The sequence below is a fragment of the Pipra filicauda genome, unplaced genomic scaffold (assembly GCF_003945595.2).
Source record: "Pipra filicauda isolate LSUMZ 115617 unplaced genomic scaffold, ASM394559v2 scaffold12_size5214236_pilon, whole genome shotgun sequence".
Taxonomy (NCBI): Eukaryota; Metazoa; Chordata; class Aves; order Passeriformes; family Pipridae; genus Pipra; species Pipra filicauda.
Genome location: NW_024103763.1, coordinates 763,763 through 791,729, shown reverse-complemented (window position 1 = coordinate 791,729; position 27,967 = coordinate 763,763). Strand labels below are relative to the sequence as shown.

Genomic DNA, 27,967 nt, shown 5'->3' with positions numbered 1-27,967 from the left:
CATGGAAAAAGCCAAGATACTCAATGTCTTCTTCGCCTTGGTCTTTACTGCTAAGTCCAGCCTTTAGCAATCCCTGACTCCAAGAGATCAGAAGGAAAGCCTGAAGCAAAGAAGACTTGTCCTCAGTGGAGAAGAATCAGTTTGGGGCACATGTAAACAAATTGGACAAATAAAGGCACATGGGACCTGGCGGGATCCACCCATGAGTGTGGAGGGAGCTAACCAGTGTCACAATGTGCTTGGGAGTGTTCCATGTGGATTTACAAAGGGGAAATCACGCTTCACCAAGCTGGTAGCCTTCTGTGAAGAGATGGACTGGCTTGGTGCACAAGGGAAGAGCAGTGACTGTTGTTTATCTTGACTTTAGTAAGGCTTTCAGTGCTATCTGCCATAGCATCCTCATGGGCAAACTGGTGACGTGTGGGATAGGTAACTGGACAGTGGGGTGGACTGAAAACTGGCTGCACTGCTGGGCTCAAAGGTTGCACAAAGTCCAGGTGGAGGCCAGTCACTGGTGGTGCACTCCAAGGGTCAATACTGGATCCAATCCTGCTTAGCATCTGTGTTAATGATTTGGATGATGGCAGAGCACACACTCAACAGGTCTGCAGACAGTACAAAACCAGGAGAAGTAGCTGATACATCATATGAATGTGCTGCCATTCAAAGGGACTTCGACATTCCTGATCTACAGGAATCCCATCAAGTTCAAAAAAAGGGAAAAAGTCCTGTACCAGGACTGGAAAAACCTCTGGCACCAGTAGATGTTGGTGGCTGAATGGCTGGAAGGCACCTTTGGGGTGAAGGACATGTTGATCTTGCTAGACATGAGGTTGGACAAGAGCCAGCAATGCACCCTTGCAGCTCTCAGGCTCTCGGGGCTGTGTGAGGCAGTGCCAGCAAGTGTCAGGATTTGGTCCTTTCCCTTTTGCATCCCTAGTGAGCACTTGGGGATCACTGTGTTCAGCTGAGCTCCCCAGTGTGAGAAATATGTGCACTTAGGGGAGCAAGTCCAGAATAGGACTACAAAGATTATTACAAGACCTGGAGCATCTCTTATGTGAGGAGAGGCTGAGAGACCTGGGACTGCTCAACCTGGAGAAGAGAAGGTTCAAGGTGAGGGATTGGTCGTGCAGATATTATTGTTGTTTACAAACATCTGATGGGCATGAGTAAAGATGACTCTGGCAGACAGGATAAGAGCAGTAGGTACCATTTAAAACACTCAAAATTTATGAGAACATAAAACATTGCTTTGCTGTAGGGGAGATCAAGCACGGGCACAGGTTGCCCAGAGAAGCTGGGGAGTCTCCATCCTTGGGGATATTCAAAAGCTGGCATGAGAGAGCCCTGAGCAACCCCCAGCTCTGAGTAGGCAGCTGGACTAGACAATCTCTGGAGATCCCTTTCTATCTCAGGCGTTTTGTGATTTTGTGGAGGTCTGCAGCCACCAGTTCTCATGAGTGTGTCTGAAACCTGTGAATTTAAAAAATGTTCCTGTTTCCGTAGCCACCATGTTTTTTGTTTTGTACTGGCTAGTATACTTGTAAGTCAATTCCATAGAAACTTTTCATGCTAAAAACACATGCAGAGATTAAATACAGGAGCTAAAACATTCTTAGTATCCTCAGCTGGTTATAATGAGTTGCAAAATTGGTAATAAAAGATCAAGGCCATGATATTTGAAATGTATGTTTTGGCTGGTCTTTATTTCTTAACTTTCCCTTTGGACAAAATGAATATTTAGTTGAGAGATACTGAAAATATCTTTGTTTTATATAGAAAGTGGAAAAATACTACGCTTTTGAGATTCCGGATGTACCAGCAAAATCTGAATACTTAGAAGTTAAATATTCGGTGAGTACAATTAATCTGACAAAATACTATTACTTACTTTCTTATCTAATTAAGAATTTTATGGTTTTACTAAATAAAAATATTTGCAGGATTTGATCTTTAGTAGCTAGTGGCTGTACCTCTTTTGCAGTGTTAGTTGCTTGTTATCGTGTAATAATAACAACAAGAAAAAAAGAGGTTAATACCAAAACTTGTGACTTTATTTTTGTTATTCTTTATATGTCAGTTAGTCCTTAACAAAACAGTTCATTACCAGGTTACCTATAACATGGTGATTTGTTAGTGTTCACTCTAGTTATGTAAATGAAACATGAGGGAAAAATTTTTTTCCTACAACTGTTGCATTTCTGCCAACTTCTCCCTGAATTATTATTTGCTTATTGATTTTTTCACAGTCTATATTCCAAATTTTCCTACTTTATTTTTTATCACCTATTGATGTCCATAATATAGCCAATTATTCTGCTTGCTTACAAATAGCAGCTGGGTGAGAAAGACTTTTGTTAAGACCTGTAAAAGTGAGCAGCGAAGGTGGAAAAATTCGATGATAACATCAGTAGCTATTCTTTATTAGCAAAAATACTTAATTTGGTTTCAAACATAAGAGACTCAGCAGTCTTGAACTGTTGGCTTAGTTGCTGGGACAATGCCTTTTTAAATAATTTTTTTGTACTGGTTTTAGGTGCAAAAGCAGCATCCCATAGAGATTTGCTAGCTGTTTCAAATTCTTCTTTAGCTATGCAGGAACACTTTAACCAGTCATTCTGTGTCCGACAAGATTGAAGCTGTAACTGTCTAATTAAGTTTACAACATGAGCAGTTTCTGTATTAAAATGGTCATTGAACATTGCTGTAGTCTTGGCTGATGTATCCAGTATGGATGAAGAACTTCAGTGTGTTTTTTCATTACTGTCCTGATTTTTAAGTTGCGCCTACAGTGTAACTTCTTCAATTACTGTCAGGTATTACAGGCTATGGCTTTGCCTGGGGGAAATGACAGTGATTTCAGGTATTGTGTAGTTTTTTGTTAAGGTCTGTCTGAATAGGGTGTGTCAACCTTGAAGATTTCTGTGGGGTGAAATGACTCACTACTCTCTGTTACTTATTAGGCTGAACACCCTCGGCTTCCCCAGGATCTGAAAGGGCAAACATTTTCACATGTGTTTGGAACTAACACCTCTAGCCTGGAACTTCTCTTGATGAGTCAGAAGATCAAAGGACCATGCTGGCTGGAAATAAAAAATCCACGTATGATGATTTGTGTGTGAAATACTTGGTTGCTGGAAAACACATATAATTATAGATCAAGGGGAGGAGGAAATTTAAATTTTACTGATGAATTATCATTTTGTACATTAACCTTGCATTTTATTGGTTTAATTTTCATTATCTAGTACAAATTAAAACTTATTCTTCTTTTTTTTGTGACAGCTATCTGTATAAAGTTGTACACTGTACAGATGAGATTATAACTTTGAATGGTAGTAAGAGGGATCTGTGTAGTGCCTGGCAGCTGCTCTTTGGTGCATAGCCTAATGCCATGTACTAAGCTGAACTTAGTTGGCTAGGGAATTATTAATCTTTCTACTCTTGATCACTTAAGATCCATTTTTTTTTTTCTGCAGATGTATCTTTTTAAGAACAAACTGCTGCTGGATGGCTTTCTTCTTTGTGTCTTAGGGTTGTTTTTTTTCTGACATTTGGAAAAGTTTGTAGTGCGGAGCTCTTTCAGTTTTAAATCCTTTCTCCCTCATGAGTGACATGCACGACTTACAGGTGGTTATGCCACTTCATTCTGACTTGGTTACAGCCCTTTATTCAATGTATGTTACATATTCCCAAAAACATAGGGATATTTATCATACTGGACAAAACTACATCTATTATGCAATCTCCTTGGGGCTCTTCCAGTGCAGAATTGACCATATGAGTGACTGACACCAGGAGGATTCTCCTCTTCTGCAGCTTGCTCAGTTACTGACAAAGCTGATACCACTAAGAATTTGGAGCTGGAATGGAGAAGACAAATCCCTGACTTCCAAAAGGAGGATTAGCTGTGATGGGTTTTCCACCCAACATTGGCAAGCATCAGTGTACTTTCTGATATTGACTTTAAAGGCCTAAGGGTGGTTTTTCATCTGCACTCTTTCCCCAAGAATTGACTTCGTATTTCTTTGGCTTTTTCTTTCTTCACATGAAGAGTCCAGTGCTGTTTTGTTCCTCATATCCAGTATGCCAAAAGTTAGGGAAATGATAACCAATGGTTCAGGCAATATTCAATTTTAGTTAATGCTGATATGTGTTATCTCCCCTTAGAACTACCTTGCCTGAGCTCAGATACTGATTCCATATCAGAGCTAATCTGAGGCAGCTCTTTTTTTCCACTCCCACATCTGTATTAGAGCCTTCAGGTTCCAGAGACAGTCTCTGTCTTGGTATCAGAATTGCTCATTTCAAAACTGTCCTGCTCACTCTGTTGAAAACTGACTGTTAAGCTGACTGGTTATATTTATGCAAATTTCTGTTAATGCAGTGGATTTTGTGCCCCAAAGCTGGGTTGTTGGTTTTGGTGTTTTTTTGGTTCTTTTTTTTGGTTTTTTTTGTGTGTGTGTGTGTTTTTTTTTTTGTAGTTGTTTTGTTTTGTTTGTTTTGTTTGCTTGTTTTTAAGTTGTTATGTGTTTTTTGTGGGAGGTGTCTAATTTATCAGAAGAGTCTTGCTTTCTTGCGTGGCTTCCCTTACACACTTCCCATAGAGGATAAGAAATATACCTGGAAAGTTTAGAGTAAGCAAGTCCCAAACCATTTGAAAAGACTTGCACAACTTCTTTAAAACATGTCACCAGTATTCAAAGCTGTCTTTGCAGTTGAGTACCAATGCTAGGTGGCACCAGAGCTTTTCTAGAGCAGCAGTCTCCAGTCTTGCAACCACTGTCAGTAAAAAATCGAGCATTACTCCCAGTATATAGATAGTTATTTATAGGTTGTATACATGTACTACTGTAAAAATATGTTATATATATATATTATAAATTAAACACAAAAATAGGAATTAAAAAGGATGAGTTATGTAAAATAATGACCTTTTAAAGTATTTTATTTGTTAATGTTACAGAAAATATTTTCTTACCACACCCCAGTGGATTGTCTTGTGCACCCCATTTTTGGAGACCACTGCTTTATAGAGTGCTAGTTGAAGCTCTGGGTGTTAAGATGTTTGAGATCAAAGCAGAAAGGTCTTAAGCAGTTGATTGGCTGTCTTCCTTTGGAGAGATCGTCCGTGTTTTATATATTAAGATATTTTAGTCAGCTACCTGTTTGCATTTAGAGCAAGAATAATGAGAGAAGGTAAAATAAGTGGGTTTCCAGAGAGGGTCAGAGTTTTCAGGGAGTAAGATAAGTAGGTCTAACAATAGCTGACTTCAAAAGGTTAATCTGTCAGAAATACAACCTCTGCTTCTTTCTGCTGTAGTGAGTTACCTCATCAGCATCTTTTATGAATGATCCCTTTTGTTTTTTAAAGCAAGCAAAAAATACAGGCCAAAAAATTCTCAAATGATAATGGAAGGTGGACATGTCTTTTTTTTGTCCATCCAATTTTTTAGCTCTTGTGCACTTTAAATAGCTTTCCTGTCTGTATTACATTTTAGGATGCCTTACACTGCCAGGGTAGGATGAACTCTCTTACAAAATCTGCCATCTCTTTATTTCCATAATTGTGTTTTGGAAGGACTATATCTAAAACAATTAATTCTGTGGTGCATTTCAGTCAGTCAAAAGTTCTTGTTCTCATTCAGTCAAAACTCTTTTGATTAGCACTGTGGCTGCCTTTTCTCTAGCATTTGAGAGATTTCTTGAACATTCTTTCATTTCACTTGTATTAATTTAATTTTTTATGAAACCTTCTCCCTTTGAATGGACTACAAGATTAGATGCTAAGAGGTGATATGTTAATTTATGTGGAGTTATGCTCACTTGGCTTATATCTTTCTGTACTATGACTGCGTGAAGCTGCCTGAAGTATTTTTTGCATTGTGCATCTTCCTGACCTCGATCCAAATATTCCCTCTCTTATTTGTGGTTAAAGAGCTCGTGCTGACAGGGGAGTCAGGGCCCAGGGAGTTACCAAAAATTGGGCAGGATTAGTGTGGGTCTTGGACTATTCCACAAGGGCAAAACATTGAAAGGGTGTGCTCTGTGCAGTTCTGTGGTTCCCAGAAGAATGAAGGTGGCTTGTGTTGTTTCTTCAGAGCCTTCCAATCAGTCGGTCAGCTGGTGTAAAGTGGAGGCTGTGGCCATGAAGCCTGGCTTGGTCAATGTGGCTAAAGATCTTTCTCTTCCTCCTCCTCCTCTGGTGGTCATGTCCTTCAGCATGAAAACCACTCAGAACCCAAAGACTCACCAGAATGAGGTAAGTAATCTGCTCTCACTTTGGTTTGGCTTTGTTTTGTTCTTCAGTGTATACTAAAAGGTTTTCTAAGGCTTGGAGGAGCTTCACCTGATAAAACATGTTTAAATATATTTACTGTTGAATAAAGTTTCTCTGCTGTGGGCTTTTCAAAGAAATTTCTACTGGGGTTTCACCAGCATGACAGCTATGGATTAGGGGGCCTGTTTGGTGCGAATATTTACTGTGACAGTGGATCCTATGTATGTTTTCCAGCCTTCTGTTTTGTCTGATGTGCCTCTTAGTTGTAAGACTGTCTCAGAACACCTGTTAATGGATTTTTTTTTTTTTTAAAGTATCATTTATTTATTTATTTAGGTAGAGTTAATCATAGGCTCTAGGTAAAATGACTGGGCTTTTCTGCTGATAAAACTCATTTTAAAATGAGAATTTGGTCTTGATCTTACGGCACCTACCATTCTGCTATGAGATCTTTTCTCAGAAAGGAGGAGAACTGTGGGTGGCCACTCTGAGTTGTGAATTGCAGATCCCAATACATACTAAGGCACATTTATCTTTTTTTCTTTTTTTTTTTTTTTTTAACATGACGTACCCAAGGTACCAACAGGACTCTATTTAGCAAGACGCTTTAAAGGCTGTCTGCTTTGTCTTCTATTGGGTTTTCCTGGACACTGTCTGGGGAACCAGGACATCCTGCCAGCAAAGCTAATGGGTTCCAAATGCTGAATCCTCTTGGCTGCTTGGCAATGTTGACTGCTTGCTTAGGGGCAGCCCTTCCTGAGGAAAGGCTTCTCTGCCCTGCTCACATCTCCCCTGCACTCCATAGGGAATCCTTTAAATTGTGGTATCTGTTCAGATTCAGAGCAAAAACTGATAGAAGTTTTCCCAAATGAATTATTTTGCATCTGAAATTTCTACGATAATCATTTAGGAGGAAATTCTGCTTTATTTTTCTTGAGATCAATTGACAACTTTTTTTTCTTTTTAACTATTTGTAGTTGGAATTAATTTAAAAAAGATCTGTTGTGGAAACAAGAGAAAAGAGATGAGGAAACTTATAAAAAAAGGAGGAAGAATAGTAGACATATTGATAGTAGTCATATTTATGAAGTTGTGTATTCTGTATCTCCTTGGTATAGGTTGTGGCTCTTGCAGCTCTGGTTCATCAGAAATTTCCTTTGGATAAGGCTGCACCTCAGCCTCCTTTTCAGACACACTTCTGTGGTATGTACTTGGAACAGCTTATGAGTAAAAAAAAAAATTAATTCTGAGGTTTTTATTTTTTTTTTGTGTGTTTTGGTTTTTTGGTTGTGGGGCAGGGGTTTATTTATTTATTTATTTATCTATTTATGTATTTGTTTATTTTTAATTTTTACTACATTCTGTCACTCCAGCAATAGTGGCTTGGAGTAGATAAATGATGAAGTTTCAACTCCCAGGCAGGCTTTTCTCCTCATTTTTAATTTCACTGGTTACTGACTTTTTATCCAAGACTTAATTGAAAAAAATCTTAGTTTGAGATGACGCAAAGTAACACTACTCTATACAGTTTGCTATAATTTTTATTGGTTTTGCTTCATTGTGTGTCTTTTTACTTTCTCCACCCATTAATTTAGACCATTTATTTACTGTCACTTACTTATTTTTCAGTTTAGTTCTTCTGAACAGAATTAAAAAATTAAACGTCACAATTATGTTTAAACAAGTTTTCTTAGGAAAATAAAAATCTTGCAGCAGTGTCCTTGTAGTAATATCAGCTAAACCTTGAGATTCACTGATTGGAAGTGCTGAAGTGCTGAATGCTCATGAGAGGAAGTTCTTCAGGAGTGTGGACCATAGTTATAATCTCCAATGATAACCTCAAATATGACTGATTAAGACTGTTTAATGCTTTACTAATTACCTGTCTTTAGATAACCAAGTATTCATATAAAGCTTTTTAGAGTTAGAGGTCAGTTTTTCTTGGTTCCCTTTGTTGTGAATGGGTGCTTACTGGGAGGGTACAATGAAGAACTTGTATGTAAGAACAAATATCACTTCTTTTGCAGCTGTTTCCAAACCGAACGATTGCATTTTTCCTTATGACTTCAAAGAAGCTATTAAAAAGAAGGTAATTTCATTTCTTTTAGCCTTCTTATTGCAGTACCTTATAGGTTATGAACTTCATGGTGCTTTTGGCAAGTTGTGAAGAGAAGTATTCAAAGGAATGGCATGATTATTTTATTGGTTTTCCACTTTGCAAACCTAAATCCAGGTATTTATTCTGTTTTGCTTGTAAAAACAGAGTTGTGTGCTCTGTGTGATTCAGTACTGCTGCTAATTGTGCTCTTAAAATAGGTGGGGAGTTAGGAGAGTTGGAAAGGTTTTTCGAAGAGTCTAACATTGTGATTCATTTTCATTATACCTGACTTTGTACTCATAGTAAACTGGGAGGATTTGTTTCATCTTTTCGTGGAGAGTAAAATCTGTCAAAATTTAGAAGACATGCTTTCTAAAGGGCAGTGGAAGAGCTGACAGAATATAATAAAGTTAGCCATTTTTGTTTTGCCTCTATTTCTGTGTGATCTTAAGCCTGTGAGTGAAGGATGCATATGGAGCATTTTCCTGGTGTGCTTGATTCTTAGGAGGCTCTTAAAATATCACTAGACACCTGCATACAAAAGTAGAATGGAAAAAAGCCTCTGAGAAAAGCTTTCTATGTCTATGGGGGTGAGAAAAAAAATCCTTGAATTATAGAATGAAAGGGAGAGCTCTGTGGTGCTTTATTATTGTCTTGTAACTAGTAGGGGAGAGGAGATGTTTCCATTTTAAACTTATTGGGTCATTGAAATCAGGTGCTCTCTTGCTTCTTTTAGAATGCTAAAATAGAAATCGCTGCAACAGAGAGAACACTGCTGGGATTTTTCCTGGCGAAGATTCACAAAATTGACCCAGATGTTGTTGTGGTGAGTAGTTCTGAGACTCTGAGAATTAAATTAAAGCCTATTGTCAGTTGGTCAGCTTTGTTCTTTTTCTTTTGTCCTCTTATACGTTTTTTAATGTTTGTCTTAGTCTGCTTTATGAATTGAGTTTGCTTATAAGACGGCAGGGATATTTTGATACAAAGATGATACAGAATTTTCCCTGACAGTGTTTTATACATCCTATTATTTCCCGTAATAGCTAGAATAGGCAGTATTTCCACAATACCTGAAACAAATATTTTTTTTCTTTACTCAGAAAGACAAAACACGACAATAAACCTCTGATTTTCTAGAAAAATGGGAACTCTTGGTAGACTTAAGAGTGTTTCAGTTCAGATGCTCATATAATTTGTGTTACCATTTAGATTGTGTTTATGCTGTAAATCAAAATGATAACCTATACAAATCTGTGGGATCTGAGCAAAGTTTTTTAATAAGCATTCTTATGTTTTCTACCGTGTAGCTGAGGATTTATTACAATTACTCATTTTTTCTTTTTGTTATTTTTAATTACTGTACAGTCCTGAGTTTCACTTACTAAAGTTTTGAGGACAATTTGAAGTTGGTTATAAATCTGAGGTGGCTACACACAACTTGTTATTCTTCTGTAGGTAAATACAAATGATTAAGTGGTGGGAATACGATGAGAAGAGCTGTCAGAATCCTGATGTTTTCAGCTCGCTGCAGCTGGTATCCAGTATTTGCCCTATGACCTAAGCTTCCTGGTGGTTATGGGAAGCAGTCGGGGGGCAACACTGCAATCAGTGGTTTAAAATTGAGGATGCCAATAGTAGGGGTGTGAGATCTTGTGTCCTGAAAACAGCAGAACTGTGTTAGTGCAGTTTAATTTGCACCTGGTTTAATTAATGCTGTTGAAATGCTGCTGCTCGTTTTAAGGAGTTGCTTCTATAGCACAGTCTTGCACTACACAGAGATATCTGGTAGAGTGGACCTGCAGTTCCTGGTGACTGACTCATGTTCATCAGGGTAGCATTTTGCTTTCAGCTCAGGTTACAGACCAGTGTCATCAATGTCCTTAGCATTGTTTAAAATACTGCTGGAGTGCTTTGGTATGTAAATATTGGTTGCAAGGTCTTCCTGTCCAGATTTAACAACTATGCCCGTTGTAGTGTCAAAGGGAAAAATTGCATCTTTCATGGATGGAGACAAAAGGAATTACTCTTAGCTTAAGTTTATATGCTCTGTGAAGAATGTTGTGGGTTTTTTCTATAAAGCTTTAAATCCTAATGTCTGCTATCAAAGCATAAAGCTATGAGCCAGCTATAGAGCTGATTTTGGTATTCTGCTGAACAGCATTGTTAGTGTTAAGACTAATGAGTACTGTTGATGAACGTTCTCTTAGAAAGTGCTTTCTGCGAGAGAGATAATGCCATCAATTAGTTGGAAAAAACCTCAAAGGGCAAAGGAATACTGAGTGTGTGGAAGTAAGTCTTTCAATTTGCATTTGTTGTAACCTTTTTTGTTATTTTTTCTGCTTCAAGGGTCATAATATTTATGGATTTGATTTGGAAGTGCTGCTTCAAAGAATTAATTTGTGCAAAGTCCCTCACTGGTCCAAGATAGGTCGACTGAGGAGGTCTAACATGCCAAAGCTTGGGGTAATAAGATTGCTTAAGTCTTTTAAGCCCCTTTATGTTGTGTGTGATTAAAAATGAATTAATTTTTCTGAGGAATTGTAAATGTGACACTGACGTATTTTGACTGTTGGTCATGCTGAATTTCATGTGTCCCAGATCAGAAATTGAGTGTTTATATGACTTTTATTACAGTAATAGGCTAAACTGATTTTCGAGTTAGGCTAATTTAGTTTACTTATCTCAACTAGATGATGGTAATGACAGATTAATTGCAATAGTCTTTACTGTAACAGTCTTTGTCTGCTGTAACTGTAAAATGAGAAAATGCAGTTTGGATTGATGGGTGAATCATCCCATAGAGAGCTGCTAAGTTAATTCTGTAGTTCTTAGTCTGTATTTGTTCAGAGGACAATGTGTGAGGCTTGGAGTACTGAAGTGCTGAACGTGGCTGTGTTCTTGCGTGTTCCTATCATTCCTTGAGGCCAAGATGGTGAAATCTAACTAGTAATGAGAGTTAAGTATCTATTTCTTAACATTCTTATACTAAAAGATACCATGGATTCCTTTAGGGCATCATTGTAAGTCTTGAGTATTAGTCGTATTTAGTAGAGCATTAGAGTATTTAGTGACCAACTGACTTGACTGAGCCCTGTAAACATATGTTGTGGCTTGATGATTTTTGCTGATGATTGCACGTTTAATTTTGCTTGGGTTTTTCTCTCCTTGTGTGATATGGTTAAGGGTCGAGGAGGGTTTGCTGAAAGGAGTGCTGCCTGCGGTCGAATGATCTGTGATGTAGAAATTTCTGCCAAAGAATTAATTCGTTGCAAAAGTTACCATTTGTCTGAACTGGTCCATCAGATTTTGAAAACAGAGAGGGTAACAATTCTACCTGAGGAAATTCGAAATATGTACAGGTATGTTGCTGATTGGGGTTTTCAGTCCTCCACTGGAAAGTAGCAGATGTGGTTTCCCAGCGTAAAATTTTATGCTTGCTTACTTCATTTGTCATGTAGATGCTGACTTAGCACACTGGTATTTGAAAAGTTAAATACTATTGTATTGTTATGTTACAGTGTTTCAAGCCACTTGTATGTGGTGGTTTATTGCCTGTGAAGCAAATCGATTTGTCAGAACATTGATATAGATACACTAATAGGTTATGCAAGCTTGAGTTTTGGGATGGCTTCTCAATTACAAGAGCTTGCTGTTTAATTCAGCACTGGTGTGCTACAGGTACCGTGTGTTCTGTGCAGCATATAGGTCTAAACTACTACAAAGGAGGCTGATTTTACTTTGTTAGGCCATGCTCCTTCTTTTCTCAGTGATTCTCCTCACTTGCTGTTCATGCTGGAAAACACCTGGACAGATGCCAAGTTCATTCTCCAGATCATGTGTGAGCTGAATGTTCTGCCACTGGCTCTTCAGATAACAAACATCTCTGGGAATGTCATGGTACATTTTCATTACTTTCTGCCCTCCTCCCTTTCCCCTCCTCCCAACAGTTCCATGTTTTCTGTGTTTAATTTGCTAGGCTTAATTTCTAAACACTGGTTGAGAATATATGATGCTATAAATTTTTTCTGTGACAAGTGGGGGAGTTCAATGTTCTTATCAGGTAATAATGTAAAACTTTCTTGAAAATACCACATTTGAGTTTTGTGCATGGTGGTGATACAGAACGTTGAGTGAACTTAAATAGTTCAAGGACATTACCTAGTCTGCCTTATGATGTCAGTGTTTTCTCTGCTTTGCTTTGAGTTCTTTTTTTGCCCCTCTCTTTAGTCGAGGACAATGATGGGCGGACGATCTGAACGTAATGAGTTCCTACTGCTTCATGCATTCCATGAAAAGGACTACATAGTGCCAGACAAACAAGTTTTTAAAAAGCCTGTGCAGAAGCTGGTGGGTCCAGTTTTTCCTCCTTCCAAGGATTTTTATTAAAAAATTAAAAAAAATCTATCTTTTTTGTATTACTGTTCTGTGAGAGCACAAAGAACCCCAAATGTACATTAGATACAACTTAATGTTACAGCATATGCTTAGTTAAAATACTTTTTTTTTGTCGACTTGATAATGAGAGTGGGACAGTGTAACAGCTTTTCCATTGTGTTACAGATCTATGGAAACTCAATTGTTCTGTTAGTTTAAAATTAAAATAAGCCAAGTACTTGACTGTGTAGGGAAATAGTAAAGATAATCTGTGTTGCTTAATAGATGCACTTAAAATTATTTTGATGATGAACAGTATTTCAAGTATGATTTGTTTTATGGGTAAAATATCCAAAGATATCAAAAGAAATTCCTTTGAGTAATACCAGTGTAAATAATATTTATAGAAACATCCATTTGTTTTGTTAGTAAACAAATTGAAATTTGAGAAAGTACTTGTATTGCACTATATTTTGCTTCTTAGTTTTACTTTTATATAAGTTCAACAGCAAATTCCAAAGCAATAAGTTTTCTTGATTGTATTGTTTCATCAAAGCTGGAATTTTCAGTGATTTAGAATAGAATTGAACAGCCAGCAGAAAAAAATCTTACTACTATGTAACAAATAACAGGATACTTTTTAGGTCAGTAATAATGTTTTTATTTGTTTTATTAAAACCCAGCCATTCTGTTTCAAAAAACAACATTGTAATTGGGCAATCATATGACTTCTGGGTCATGAATTGATTTTTTTCCTAGTGTTGACCTTTACAACCAGCTGGAAAATGCATACTAGTACCATGTTGCATGATGACAATACCTTAAGGTCTCTTATTAGCAGTTTTTTTCCTATCAGAGTTGATTTGAATGCTGTTTTGACATGTAGAGAGCTTTAGTAAGGATCAGGATGAAAACACCATGTTTTGCATGTATTTTAAAAGGAACTCTGTGCACTGGCTCCCAAATTCATATTTGATTTGCCAAAAATAACTCGTCTAAGATTATAGAAGTCTTAGAGACTAGATAATGACTTTTTTAAATGCCAAATGTAGGTGGATGAAGATGAGGATCTTGAAGATCAGAATAAATCAAATATAGGGAAAAAGAAAGCAGCATATGCTGGGGGCTTAGTCTTGGATCCCAAAGTCGGTAAGATGTGGCAATTTTCTTTCTTCTATGAAGATAGAGACAGGTAGATTATATTAATGCAGAGAGATTGCAGTGGGGAATCCGTGTATCTTCTGGGAGTTTGGTGTGGTGGTTGTGGGACTGGGGGGAGATGTCATTGCACACAACAAAATTTCCAACACTGATTGTGGAATTGCTGATTTTGAGGAATTAGGACTGTGTATATGTGTATAAATTTTCTAATGGACACTTAAGTTTTCTTTCAGTTTCTCCTCTCTGTGGGGAAAACTGTACAAGTGTCCTATAGTAACACAGAAGCTATCTGTTCAACTCTGGTGAGTTAACGGGGTTGGATCGTTCCACTTCTGACAGCTTTCTGTAATGGGTGGTGGTGCATCTCAACAGCTGCTTTAAGGGATTTAGATTATGGAAATGTGGTACAGCGTATTACTGTCACTTACATATTAATCGTGGAGTTGTATGGAGTCCTTTGGGTGACTGAGTAATTATGACTTTTGTTTTAAACTCTGTTTTAGGTTTTTATGACAAGTTTATTTTGCTTCTCGACTTCAATAGCTTGTACCCATCGATTATCCAAGAGTTTAACATCTGCTTTACCACAGTGCAGAGACTGTCATCAGAAGCACAGAAAAGGGCCGAGGTTCGTGTGCTTTAACTTGTGGCTTAAGTTGCACCGTCTTAACTTCAGTGTGTTTTCTGTGAATCAGCTCTTTAAAAAACTTCTTTTCCACTATTTAATATTTTTTTGTCCCCTCTCACTTAAAAAGTGATTCTTGTTTAGAGATGCGTCATATTAAGTTTGGGTTGGGACTTTTTCAGTATTTAATGTCTCTCACCTTCCTTTCTGTAATACTTATATAGAATCTTGGTAAGTTCTCTCCCATCTAGTCTTGGTAACCTCATGAAACAAGTTTTTACTTTTCAGCCACATGTCCTCCTAGCAGTTTCTGAGCCACTTGACCAGTTTCATCTGAACTTGGTAGAAGCTTCCAAAAGTTAGTTGCCACAGAATTCATGCAAACATACCTGAATGAGGGAGACAAAAGTCTCATGGTTCTGTCTACAGGAAAGAATACGATAGGAGCTCAAGCCTTATTAGACATCAGGAAAATTATGTGTGTGTCTTGGGGGGTGATGACTATGTCAGCTGTGGTACTAGCTTCACAAACATTCATACTGTTTAACACAGCATTAAACTGTATTAAACACAACCTGAAGGTGTAGTTCCACTGTTTTCTAAACAGCTATGTTGGCTCTGGCTTATCCGTGGCTGGAGATTCTCATTTCCTCAGCTGTGCTGAAACAGTTGTTGTTGGAGCTGTGTTGTAAACTGAAGCAGTGAGCTTGTCAGGTCTAAAGGTTAAACATTGAGGCTTTTATTTTTAAGTGCTATCAGCTCACTGGTTGGAATTAGTTAGTCCCATAATGACTGAAATATCTGTACCGTATCAGAGAGGAGGATATAAGTATGCAGAATTCTGTCAGTAAGTTCCTTCAAACTCTCTGTGGATTTTCCCTGCTTTTCGAAGTGTGCTTCAAGCTGAAGCAGCTCATTTTGGTTTCTATCACTGTACGATATTTATTGAGGCTTTGGTGTAATTTCTTGTTACAGTTCTTCCCAGACTGCTCTACTAAACTTGCCGACCTCATAATGTCTCTGTTGCCCTTCTTTGTACATTTCTGTCTCCTCCATTGTGTTTGAAATTTCTTTCCATTTTCTCTGCTCAACCATTTCTTCAGTTATGCTAAGAAAAAGAAGAATATGTGCTTTCTCCTAAATTGTTGTTTTGCTATAATCAAAAGTTGCTTGGGGTGGAGTTTTTGTTCTGTTGCTATGGTGGATTTCTCTTTTGTGAGTTATATCATTCAAAGTATCAGTTCCACAGAGCATGTGCCCCATTTGACAGTTCTGAACACCAACAGTAATTATGTGATAATAAAAAAGGTGTGGATTTTATCCAGCATGGAAAGAATTGCTTCTTTATATTTTTTTATCTGTCTTTCTATCTGTCTTTCTATCTGTCTTTCTATCTGTCTTTCTATCTGTCTTTCTATCTGTCTTTCTATCTGTCTTTCTATCTGTCTTTCTATCTGTCTTTCTATCTGTCTTTCTATCTGTCTTTCTGTCTGTCTTTCTATCTGTCTGTCTTTCTATCTGTCTGTCTTTCTATCTGTCTGTCTTTCTATCTGTCTGTCTGTACCTAAAAGTTAGAGTGTTTGTGTGTTATTTATCTGGATTTATATATGTGTGTGTGTGTGTGTGTGTGTAAAAATATAAAATCACACACACACTAAAAAAAATCTTCCTGCTACTGGTCCACACCTCTATTGGGTTTCTCCCAGACTGAAACAGACTTAGGCCCTGTTCCCTAGAAGGGATGAAGTATTATAGTTAAACACTGCAAAAACTGTCTCATGCTTGTTCTAGACTGTGTTTTGGGTGTTGTGCAGGAATAGACACAAGCTGTGTGATTTTGTTCTTTCCCCCCAAGCTTTTCAGTTAACACATTAAAATCTAATCTTCGAGCAAGAAAATGATAAGCTGTGGTGATCATTTGACAGGGTGAAGAAGAGGAAGAAATTCCAGAGCTTCCAGACCCGTCTGTGGAAATGGGAGTTTTGCCTAAAGAAATCAGGAAACTGGTGGAGAGAAGGCGTCAAGTTAAGCAGTTAATGAAACAGCCAGATTTAAATCCTGACCTGTATTTACAGGTGTGTTCTATAGAACTCCTTTGATTTTTCCTCCCGTTTCCTTTAAGTGCCCTGATCAGCCTTGTAGAATAGGGATGATTAGTAGTGAGCAGTGATTGTAATGTGCTTTATTTGTAGCCCATCATTGCTTCAGGCTGTATGAAAAGCTGTGAATGTAATTGTGAGCATTAAGTTCTATCCTCTGATGGCTACGGTTTGATCATTTTTGCTGGTTGTGTTTCTTTGCAGTATGATATCAGACAGAAAGCTTTGAAACTCACTGCTAACAGTATGTATGGCTGCCTGGGATTTTCCTACAGCAGATTCTATGCCAAACCTTTGGCTGCTTTGGTGACACATAAGGGGAGAGAGGTAAGTCATTAAACAGATTATACACACATGTAAAAAGTCTGGATTTAAGCTTTTTTTCATTGAATAGATGAATGGTTTTGGTCTTGAAGCTGCTTTTGGTTTCAGAACTGTAAATTTTTCTTTCTTGTACTGTGGAAGTTGGAAAAAAATGAAACTAGTATCTGGAAAAGAATCAGATAAATATCACCAGAAGTATGACAAGTTGAAGCTCTAGCAAGATCCTTATTTTGGCTCTGTTTGGTTTCAATGGGCCAGATTATGGTGACAAAAAAATTCAATTTCATGAATTTTCAGTTTTGCTTAGTTGGTTAGTCTTTGATCTAGTGGTATGCTTCAGCTTTGGGTGAGCTTGACTTTAACCAGACTGTCCTGTGCCCCCTGGTATGTGGAGCTCCTGAAACACTAAAGTTTGTAATAGGGCTAATTAATCACAGGGAGGCAATGGATTATGTATCAGGGCTTATTTTAGAAGCTGTTCCTTAAAATGAAGTTTTTTGTTAGCCTCAGATATTATTTTGAGAGTTGCTCTTGATTTTATAGGCAAAACTACTCTTGCTATTGATGAGGGTGGCAGCCCAATCAGTCTGGTCCCAGTGGGAGAAACAATCATTAAAGATCCAAAACATACCACTGATACATAGCATCTTAAAACATATTTTTTCATGATGTTTCATATTAGTTCTTTATAGACAAGAATGCCAAGCAGGAGTCTGCAAAGGTGTCAAGAACAGATGTGTCTGGATGGCTGGTCAACCTTTAGCTGATCAGGGAGATGGATGAGGTCACATCTCAGAGAGGCAAATCCTCCCTGTGATGTGAAGGCACAGCTCTTCTTGTTGTGGACTGACACCCAATGCACTGAAGGGTCATTTACAATCCCTGACTTACTTGCATAGGGGTGTTTTGTTTCTCGTAACACATCTTTGATTTTAAAAGTCCTCCTATCTAAACAGTTCTCTAAGACATAACCCTACATTTGCTGCCTTCCCAGTTTGCATAACCTGAATGTTTAACCTTACACACATGTTTAACTTAGAAATAACTTCCTGTTTTGATAACTGTAAATGTCCTATGCAGCCACATGAATTCAAAAGTTAATGTTTCCTTTAATGAAGTTAAAGTGTCTTTGTTGCTGTGAGATTCTGATGTATTTGTCTCTGAGGTTGGCATGCAAAGCAGCTGAGTATCACAGCTGTATATTTTCTAGTGGTATTTTAAAAGTAATGAATGTGACTTTTTTGTTATTTTTTTTTTCAAATGATCTCCAGTAGTCATATAGAGCACCTGTCACAAACTGGATATTGTATGGATACTTAAGCTTTTGGCCTCTGTTAAGGCTGGGAAATACTTTTTGTTTGCGCATACAATTTATTCTCGTTTGTTATCAGTTATGGGATGACTGTGCATGAAATTCTGGTGTTCCTGCACTATGTTCCAAAGAGATGGTGAAAGGGGGAAATCCTAATTAGGTGATACAGGATGTGCTAGGGAGCACTTTGAGGCATTCTCTATTACACAGTTTATTTTTGGTTGGAAAGGATTTCTTACCTCTTGAATTCTGGTGGTTCTAGACCTGGGCTGGCTTGTACCAAGCCTTTGCACCCATTTGAATCTCCAATTTTGTAGTTGCTTTGAGGTTGGGGAAAAACTTAGTACTGTGGCACAATATTGCCTGAAAGCTTGTTGTAGCCAGTGCAGGTTTGAAGTTCCTCTGTGAGATGGGGCTGCTGGGAGCACAGTAAAGAGGTGCCAGTGAAATCTGGGAGTGGGTATGTCTGGCAGCACTAGTGCTGAGCTCAGTGGGACATCGCTGCCTTGGTAGGTCTCTGTGCAGTAGGAGCACCTCCTGTAGAGCTAAAATGATCTTTTCCTCCCCCCTCATTCTGTGATGTAGATTAGTATTCATTAATCTGGGTATTGTGGATAAAGCAAACTTGAAAACTTTTCAGGATGGTCTGTAATTTCGTGCTTCTGTGCAGTATGATAGGTTCTGGTGAAGTACGCTACATATGCTCTGTTCTGAAAACTTGTATTATTAGGTAGGTAGTCAGTATACAGACACAGCTCTTCTAGTTGCTTATTTCTTGATTAGTAGGTTTTGGCACAAAAGATGACACTATAGAGGACACACCTTAGATTTCTGGTTTGTTTTTTTTTTTCCTAAGTTGAAATATCTAATCTGGAAAAACATTACTTTACATTTTTATATTAGTGTTTCCTGTCATATGTTTCCTCTTACCACTTACTTAACATTCACCTCTTTTATATTAGACTTATCTGGAGGTTTAGGTTTTCTGTATGAAAAGATTAATTAAAAAGTAACTTATGGAAAATTTATGGTCTAAATTTAAATGACCTTTTCTGATGATCAGCAGTTAATACTTTTTTTTTTTTTAATGTTCCAAGGGGGCCTGAGTAAACACAGGTAGACTTGTAGAAGTCTAAGCAGGAAAAATACTGTGTGGGATGAAAATTGAATTTAATATCTGCACTAACACAATTACAATTCAATTGTAAATCTTAGTGGGAAATACATACTTCATGTTGAAGTTGTTGAAGTCCATCCTGACATTAAGTTTTAACATATCTAAGAGAGACTGAGTTTTGATGAGTCCTGTAAATTGCTGTTTTCCACCTGTGTGACTGAAGACCCTTCCACTGAAGCTGTAGGAAGACTCAAATGCCTCCTGCCAAGTGCTATGTACCACCTCCCGTGGACTTTTAACTTCTCTCTGTGGTTCCGTGACACTGGTGCAGTAAAAGTAGTGGAGCTGCCATGGTGTTCCTTACAGTGACTGAAAATTCTTGTAACTATACACTGCCATTTTAAAAACAGATCATAGAACTGGGTGATCTAAGTCCCTTCCAACCCAAACCATTCCATGATTTCTTGGCAGTATAGTCCATAGAAGCTCAGTTCTCTTCAGGCAGCGAGATACGAGCTAGCGCTTACCCTTTATTTTCCTTAAGGCAGGGAACAGAAATGTAGCAAACGCTTACAACTCTGGCCCTGTGCAGACTGGATCCAGCGGAGCTTAGCGCGTGGCATTCCAGGGAACGGGGTTTTCCCTGGATCGTGTGGTAACGGCGGGGAGTTCTCGCTAGATGGCGATAGAGCCCTTGGGATCCTTAATCAATTAAGACTCATTTTTGTCACGAAGTGTTTAAACGTTGATTATCAGGTTTTTCGAACGGGTCTTTCTTGTTGTGGGTAATATTTAGCAGGGGCATGTCAGCGTGAATTTGTCAGAATTTAATGGAAAGTGTGTCACATGTAGGCTGTTTAAGTTTTGGTGTGTTTTGGAAGGAAAAAAATGTCAAAAATTTATGGCAGGAGTGAGTGAAAACTGTAGCTCAGATCTGTTTGACATTTTTGAAAATGTAAATATTTTCCTATTTCGATTGTAAGAAATACATCAGTTCTCATATGTACAGTAAAATAAAATACTTTCTACATTTGCAATGCAAAGGTTGCATTATTGTTCAGGAATGTGTTAGAGGGATTCCTGGACTTTCCCCCTCTCCCTCCCCCCCTGACACCTCCCATGTTAGTAAGCATTTGCCTGGACATTGCTCTTGTTGTAACTACAGCAGTTGCTTGCATGGAAAAGTAATAGGAAAATATTTAATGTATTTTTAGCTGTCCTTTAATGTAATTTAACAACTGGAAGAGAGATGAGTCGGTGTTGTACAACCAGCCAGCTCTGCACTAGCAGGCAGTGTAAGGTCATGCTGTTCTAGCCTCCTTAAAGGACAAGCCTTTTGATGAAGTGTCAGTTGTCTGGTTTCCTAAATGCAGGATTTCCTAAACGCCGTCTGCTGCAGGATTCTCCTACAGGACAGCAAAGTTGTTGAGAGAATTTAACTGTAGACAGCTTGGTTGCTAATGGTTGCCACTCAAAGCTGAGGCCTTTTCCAGGTGTTTGCTTTTTTCCCCACGTTGTTTTTCACTGTTGCATATTTTTGCCCAAGCAAACTTGCTTTTGAAAGGAAAATAACACACTTACTGTTTTCAGCAGTGCTAACAGGTAACCTAGAGTTACAGTATGCAAAATAAAAGGGAGAGAGAGGCAGTTGGGTTAATTCCAACTTTCTCATTCAGATCCTTTAGATACATTCTCAATTAATAATTAGTTTAAGGCCCTGACAGTCAAAAGGAAAGAATAAAAACATGTTATTGCTGCAGTCAGGGAAAAGAATGGATGAGGGAGGAGAAAAATGAAGGGGAGAAAGATGAGCTCATTTTAAAAAAATTAAGGGTAAGTAAGTAGGTTAATGGCCGTCTATTGTAATTATGTTCTGTAAAGAAATCCAGGCATTTTTTTTTTTTTAAATTTTTTTTTAAGTCCTGTTCATCCAGGGAAATTGATCATCAGCTGCTTTCTCTTCATTGAACCTAAACCATTGTTTATACAGTCTGCAAGAGTCCTCATGTGCACGGGGCAATTGGCAGACTCCTGGTTTCTTCTGTGTTGTAGTATGGGAGAAGGGGAATTGGTGAAAGAGGGAAGAAACCTAAAATCTCATATGAGCATGCTGTCTATATTTAAACAGGGAATGCAGCATCAATATAACAATTTTGAAAGACGTGGAACTTGATGGCAAAGAGTTTCTAATTGCTTTTAAATATAAAAAAGGCAAACTGAAATCTTATGAGAAGTAGTGCTAAATTGTTGCACTGTCCCTAAATGGAAACTGTTGGGGTCAAACCAGTTGTCACTGTTGTTAAATTTATCATTATGTACGCAATTGTGAGCCTGTGAAAAAGCTATGTATGTTATTCTGCATGCTAATATCCAAAATGAGTTAGAATAGACAAGGAGAGGCTGCTTACAATCTGAAAATGCAAACTGAGTACCAAGTAGTAGAAAAATTACGGAGCATCTTAACATTCCTTGAAATACTATTATTGTTAGTCAAGTGCATGAAATGACATCTGGTCTGATAAAGACTTTTGCATCTCCAAGGAGAGGAAATGAAATGTTTCAATTAAGAAGAATGGCCAGAATATTCTGGGTGAGGAGGAAGTTAGTGAGAAGGGAAAAAAATTATTTTGTTTTATTTTGGGTGGCATGTTGGTATTTTTTTTTCCCCCCTCTGGACAGAAAGGTTTTATTTAATGGATATTCACTGAGAAATGTTTAGAAAGATTGATCAGATTCAGATTGATTGTACAGCAAGTCAGATGAATAGAGACCTTTTTTTTTTTCTTTTTTACTGCTTATTTTAAGATTGTGCTATTACGAGAGGTGTGGTGCCTCTCACTTCCTGACTGCTGATTTCTGTGGATGGGTTATAGCAATTGCATGGCCCCATGGTGAGTTGGATCAGCCTGGTGATCCGAGTTGAAAACTAACTCCGGAGGAAAACCAAATTGATTTCAGTTGGATCAATGACTCAGGGACTCACTGCATGCTCCTAGTGCTGGTGGAAAGGAGGAGGCTGCACAGTGGGGCAGGCCCAGTGTGAGATGTAAGGGGTCGGGTATGGCCAGCTATTTTTCAGCTCATACCGTGGGGTTGGTGTTAATAGGACGAACACGTGGGGTTTTGTTTGGTTGTTCTTGTCTTTTTTCTGTACTTTTGGTTTTTTCTTATAGTTTCCTGTCTTGTATTTTTTTTCCTGTCTTGCCGAAAGATAGAGATTTTGCTTGAGTCATATCTTAACCTGGCTGACTAGGTAACAACAAGATACTCCTCACCCAGAATTGTGGTAAAACTGAAAAGGAGATTTACTGGGAGATGTGAAAGAGCGAGATCTTTGGAACATTCTCCATACCTGAAATGTAACAGTATGTCCCCTTTTAGAAGCCATATGTGTTGGGTAGAGGGCTGATGTTAGGATCAGGAGAGGAAGAAATCTCTTCACATCCAGTGGTAGCAGAAAGACTCTCAGATGTGCAATAAAATATTGGGGAATGCACTGGAATCCTGCAACCCCCAAAATTTGCCATACTTCGGCTTCAGAATTACTGAGGAAATCCTTTAAACCTATCTAGAATACTGTAGGGATTAACAGTTCCTTTCATGGTTCTCTTCTTCAGATACTGGCATAGAGATGCCTCATAAAAGGGAGATACAAGAGTATAGGTGCTTCACTATGAAGGTGAGAGCTTTTGCAGCATGACTCCATCATTTGTAAACTGCTTAATTTCTGTTTTCAAACAAATTTGTTTTCCAAAACCCACTGTGTTAAGGTTAGAAGATTATAAATCCTAACTAAGATTATAAATCCAAACTGATGTTTTAATGTTTTTCTCCAGCCTGTATATTTATTAGCACTGCATGTCTTTGCTGTGCACATTTTCTTAGTTCATTAGTGACCTGCCATAAAATGCTTTGTGTTTTGAGACTTCAGCAGAAATTGTTCTCTAGGGTATTATTGCTTCACTCATCTGCATCATGCATTTATCTTAAATTGGATGTTGGCCTGTTCTAGAAACCATGGGTTTAGATACCTAGATAGTAATAAAGTTTTCAAAATAAAAGATACTTCAAATAGGAGTTAAAAATAATTTTCATTTTCAAGCACTATCCCTAAGAGGATAGAAAAATGAGTCTAACTGAAGTGTTTGTCTCCCACGAGACTTAAATAAATATTCATTCTGTCCTTCAAAGATAGGACACCTTGATCTCATAATCAAAAATTTTCATATATTTCCTGGGAATGTTGCCCACTGTGCAAAAGCTTAGTGTTTTATCACAGATTGTCTTAGAAGCTTTTTGCCCCATCCACAGTGACATGATCTGTTCTTTTTCCTCTTGAATGAATACTCATTTGAGCCTACTAGATGTGCTATTTTCAGGTAATGGTTTAAGGATGGTGATGATCCTACTCTGACATATAGGGAGAAGCTGCAAGCTGGGTTTCTTCAATCTGGAGAAAAAGCCTTTGAGGATGGAATTGACTGTGGTCTTAAGAAGAAACCAGACTCTTCCTAGAGATGGACAGAGTTGCACCAGGCAGGTCTATCCCTGTCTTGGGCAAGAGGTTGGGTTAGGTGATGTCCAGAGATCCCTTCAAATCAAAATTGGTTTATGACCATCAGTTTAGAAGTTCCTTTAATTCACACTGAGATTTATCACTAAGGTCAGCTAGATCTAACAGATGCAACTCGTCATTTGAAGTGAAGAAGACTGGAAGGATGAAGATATTTCGGCAGTGATACTTGTCTTACCAGGATGTTTTGGTTTCAGAGCTAAAAAAATAATGCTTGTGTAGTTTGAATGCACGTTTTGCTGTATGGATCAGGTCATGTGGTCACTGCAAGTATGTCCTTTCTCTGGGCTGTGCCAAGATTCATTGGCTTAATTTAGAAGATAAGCATGAACAGCTTATGCTATTTTCAGCATCGAAATATACTTACGAGACAGATGAAACAGTTTGTTCAAGGCCTTTATTTATCTGTGGAAGATGGACTGTCTCTACTGCTGCAGGTGCAATGCCTTGTAAGGACTCAGGAGACCTTGGTGGGCAACGTCAAGAATTCTGACTGGGACAAAGGACTCTTGAGAAGTAGATGTAGTTTAATGGCCTGGTTCAGATCTCTTACCTTAAGCAAGGAAGCCTGTAAGTCAGGCTTACATCCTAAGCTAATTTGTTCAGACTTCCTTCATAGTAGAAGGAGGGCAGTGTCAAAGCTGGATGAAATAAATCCCCCAAATTTTAGAGCTTGATTGGTGACTGGGAGACGTGTGGAAGCTTAAATTGTGCTTACTCGCTCTGTTTGCTTTCCTTCCGATGGTTGTGCATAATGTAATGCAGGAGATGTTGCTGGTGTTTGCATTGTCTTTAGTTTCAGAATATTCCCTTTATCAAATATGGGTAAGGTTTCAGGGAGTAGGATTAAATTATTTATGTTGGTATGTGCTCTACAATTTGATATTTTTGTTTGCTGATTTGAACCACTAGGAAGAGTTGCTCTATAAAATCCTATTTCAACACCTGGATTAGTTTAAAAAAAAAATCCATTTCTCTTAACCTTTCATTTTAATTCTTCTATGGTTTTGTGTGTTCTAACTGACAACCTTTAAAAAGAGCAAGAAATAATTTTTTAGATTGTTGGGGATAGGGAGTGGTTCCCACTTATGTCAGTGAAATGCTTTGCTTATCAAGCAGTGATCATCAAAAACGTGGAATGATGGAATGTCATTTGAACCTTACTGCAGGGATTAGTCCCTGGCAGTTATTTCTCTGTGAGCTTGTGCTAGTCTTGGTAATTACATGAGACTGAGAAAACTTAAAATTTGGATAGTGGTGGTTGATAAGCCTTGGTTTCAAAAAAAAAAAAAAAAAAAGGACTGCTTTGCCCTGCAGTTTGGTTCTCTGACTTGTTCTGTGCACAGCATCACTTTATTAGGCAATACCACAGTTTGCACACTAGTAATTTATTTTCTGTTTTCTCTGAATTCAGTGCAAAGAATGTTTTCAATGTTAATTTCATTTTTCTTCCTTGATGCTTTTAATTTTTTCTGGGATATCAAACTGTCACAAATTTCATAATACTGTCATTTGGAATTGGCAGGTGGAAGACTGACATAAATCCATAGGAATGTCTCAGTCCTGTGCTCCAGGGTATTTCAGCCTTGCTGGTTGGTTTTGCTCTGGTTGGAATTTTACTTGTTGAATCTAGAACTTCCTTGGCTGTACCCTTTGATTTTTGAACAACCAAGATATAAGTCAATGGCAGGTGATGTTTTGGTTTTCATGTGACCTCCTTAATTTCTCCCCTTTCTCCTCCCCATCTCCCTCAGAACTCAGCATCATCAGCATCTTTGAACGTAGGGAAATTCCATTTTTGCATTTGCTCAGAAATCTAGTGGTTCCTTTAAATTTTAATAGGGCCTCTGCCTTGATATTTTAATATGTATCATACCTGGGTTTTTTGGTTCAGTGCATAGCTTCATATTTTTCAACTTAGAGTTAGTTGTCATCTTGGAGATAAAGAAAAATCAATAAGCCCATACTTAGACTGAGAACCCCTGCAGAAAGCTTTGATTAGAGAAAAGCTTTAGATCTGACTCTTACACGCAATTGTCCATCAGGTGGCAAGTGATTTTTGCATGTACTACTGTGTACCTCAGATGGTAGGGGTGGAAAAAGGTCTGTTACATCATGAAGTTCGTCTTCCAAAGTATGTATGTAGTTACTTCAGCAGAGACACAATTCTTGATGTGGTTTTTTTGTTGTTGTTGTTGACAGCTGTTGTCCTTCAAGACGTCACTTCTAATTTTAATTTTGCCATGGTTTTTGATCTGATTGCTTTTTGTGATCACTAATTTTTTAATAGATTTGGAAGACGAGCCTGCCTTCAGTAGGAATGTGTTAATTGACAGGTGTCCTGAAGCTTTACATTCTTGGCAGTGGTCCAGGATGACAGAGCAGTAATGATTTAGAAACTGCTGTTCCTTCCTGGTGAAAGGATTGGAGGAAATCTGTGAGGTTATTAACTACTACGCTCTTCTAACAGATTGTGAGAAGATCATTATGGCATCTAATTAGTTGAGATTACCTCCTTTATGCAGAATGTTTGGGGTTTTTTTAAATTCCTTTACATGCTGCCTTGTGACTTGTACTGGTATTTTTTTTCTCTTCTCTCCAATGTTCTGGATGGTTACTCTGAGGATTTGAGTAAGGGATCGTGTTCCTATCTCTGTGTGGTGTAATTAGCACAGCTATTTAAATGTTATCTGGAACCCATTTACCCTATCTGTCAGTTGCTGCTTAGTTCAGTGGAAATGCTTTTATGTAAAACACAGAACAATACTTCTGACTTGTAACAAGATTGGGTTGAATTTAGGGAACTGAAACACTTCATCCTAGAATAAAAATGTCTTGCTGAATCAAGGGTAGAAGATTATGAAAGCTGCCACTTTTAAAAAGTGTATTATGCTAACATATGTATATGTATAAATTGAATTAGCTGTGATACTCCTACAGGGAGAAACTTCCCACTGATTCTAAAAAATTTAAGGAAAAGCTGACACATGAAATTTTCCTCCCAATTTGTATGTTAGCTTTTCAACTGGTCTTAGAATATTTGAAATTGATGCCTGATGGGGGGTGTGGGGCAGATGCTTCCCTTTTGCTTCCTAGTAATTTCTTAATGAAAGAGGTTCCTTCTGTGGCTCAGAGATGTTTGTGTTTTATAGGGATCTAATGGCTTTTATAATGATTTTTATTGCTCCGAGGCTTACGTGGAAGATAAACCACATAAACGATTATTTTGTTTCCATTCAAATAAAAACAACCGTCCCTTCCCTCCCATCCTCCTTTAATGTACTGACCTTTTGCCATCCCATATTTTGGTGGTAGATCTTGAACTTAAATAATTAAAAAAGTTTCTCATCTTTCATATATGAGCAAGCCATGTAGTTTTGGGTTTTCTTCAGAAAGAAGGGGCTCCTGACATGCTGACCAAGTAAAGATTAATTAATTGTGGCTTTTGTTTGTGTGTCTCGGTTTTCATCCTGGAGTGTAAGCTTGTGTCACTTTGCTCTGTTATAAATACTGTGTTAAATTACAGCAATTTTTTTTAAGAAACTGTTTGATTTTTTGCCAGGGATTCCTGAGCCATCTAGTAATAGTTTCAGGGATCCTATTCCTTCTCTGAAAATCAGTGCCAATTTTGGACTGTGCAGCTGTCCCAGTTTCCTTTTTATTAATTTTCACTCCAGGAATAAATTTTTGTTGTCTGATGTTTATTCTATTAGTGTTATTTAAAGTCAGTTATTTCCTTCCACATGTAGATCTTGCTTTACTTGTTTTTTTCCCCCCTTTGTATGTTTTTCTTAAAATGGAAAAAGAAATTGATCTGCCAGAGATGTGATGGTAAAGCAGTATGAAGTGGCATTTATTTGACTATTCCAGAAATGATCCTTCTGTTATTCCATACAGTACTGCATAGCTTTTGGCTCAGCTGGTCTGTATAATAGGGGAGAGCCTCCCTGCTAAGCCAAGCAACTCCTCTTTGCTTTGAAGAGCATTTAAAGCATGTGTGG

The 27,967-nt window shown here is 37.9% G+C and overlaps 1 protein-coding gene and 1 non-coding gene across 4 annotated transcripts in view; both read left to right on the top strand.

Annotated features, from left to right (window-relative positions):
• Positions 1-27,967, top strand: part of POLA1 (DNA polymerase alpha 1, catalytic subunit) — a 196,416-nt gene that overhangs the window by 18,146 nt on the left and 150,303 nt on the right. For all 3 annotated transcript variants that reach the window (XM_027727896.2, XM_027727895.2, XM_039391330.1), the window contains exons 13-26: positions 1,783-1,857; positions 2,967-3,105; positions 6,105-6,265; positions 7,402-7,486; positions 8,311-8,372; positions 9,118-9,207; positions 10,728-10,844; positions 11,565-11,740; positions 12,149-12,278; positions 12,609-12,728; positions 13,808-13,904; positions 14,420-14,544; positions 16,467-16,616; positions 16,845-16,967. In XM_027727896.2, coding sequence (XP_027583697.2) covers positions 1,783-1,857; positions 2,967-3,105; positions 6,105-6,265; positions 7,402-7,486; positions 8,311-8,372; positions 9,118-9,207; positions 10,728-10,844; positions 11,565-11,740; positions 12,149-12,278; positions 12,609-12,728; positions 13,808-13,904; positions 14,420-14,544; positions 16,467-16,616; positions 16,845-16,967 — 1,650 coding nt within the window. The remainder of the gene's footprint in view (positions 1-1,782; positions 1,858-2,966; positions 3,106-6,104; positions 6,266-7,401; positions 7,487-8,310; positions 8,373-9,117; positions 9,208-10,727; positions 10,845-11,564; positions 11,741-12,148; positions 12,279-12,608; positions 12,729-13,807; positions 13,905-14,419; positions 14,545-16,466; positions 16,617-16,844; positions 16,968-27,967) is intronic.
• Positions 14,127-14,257, top strand: LOC113991546. Its single transcript, XR_003541946.1, has one exon.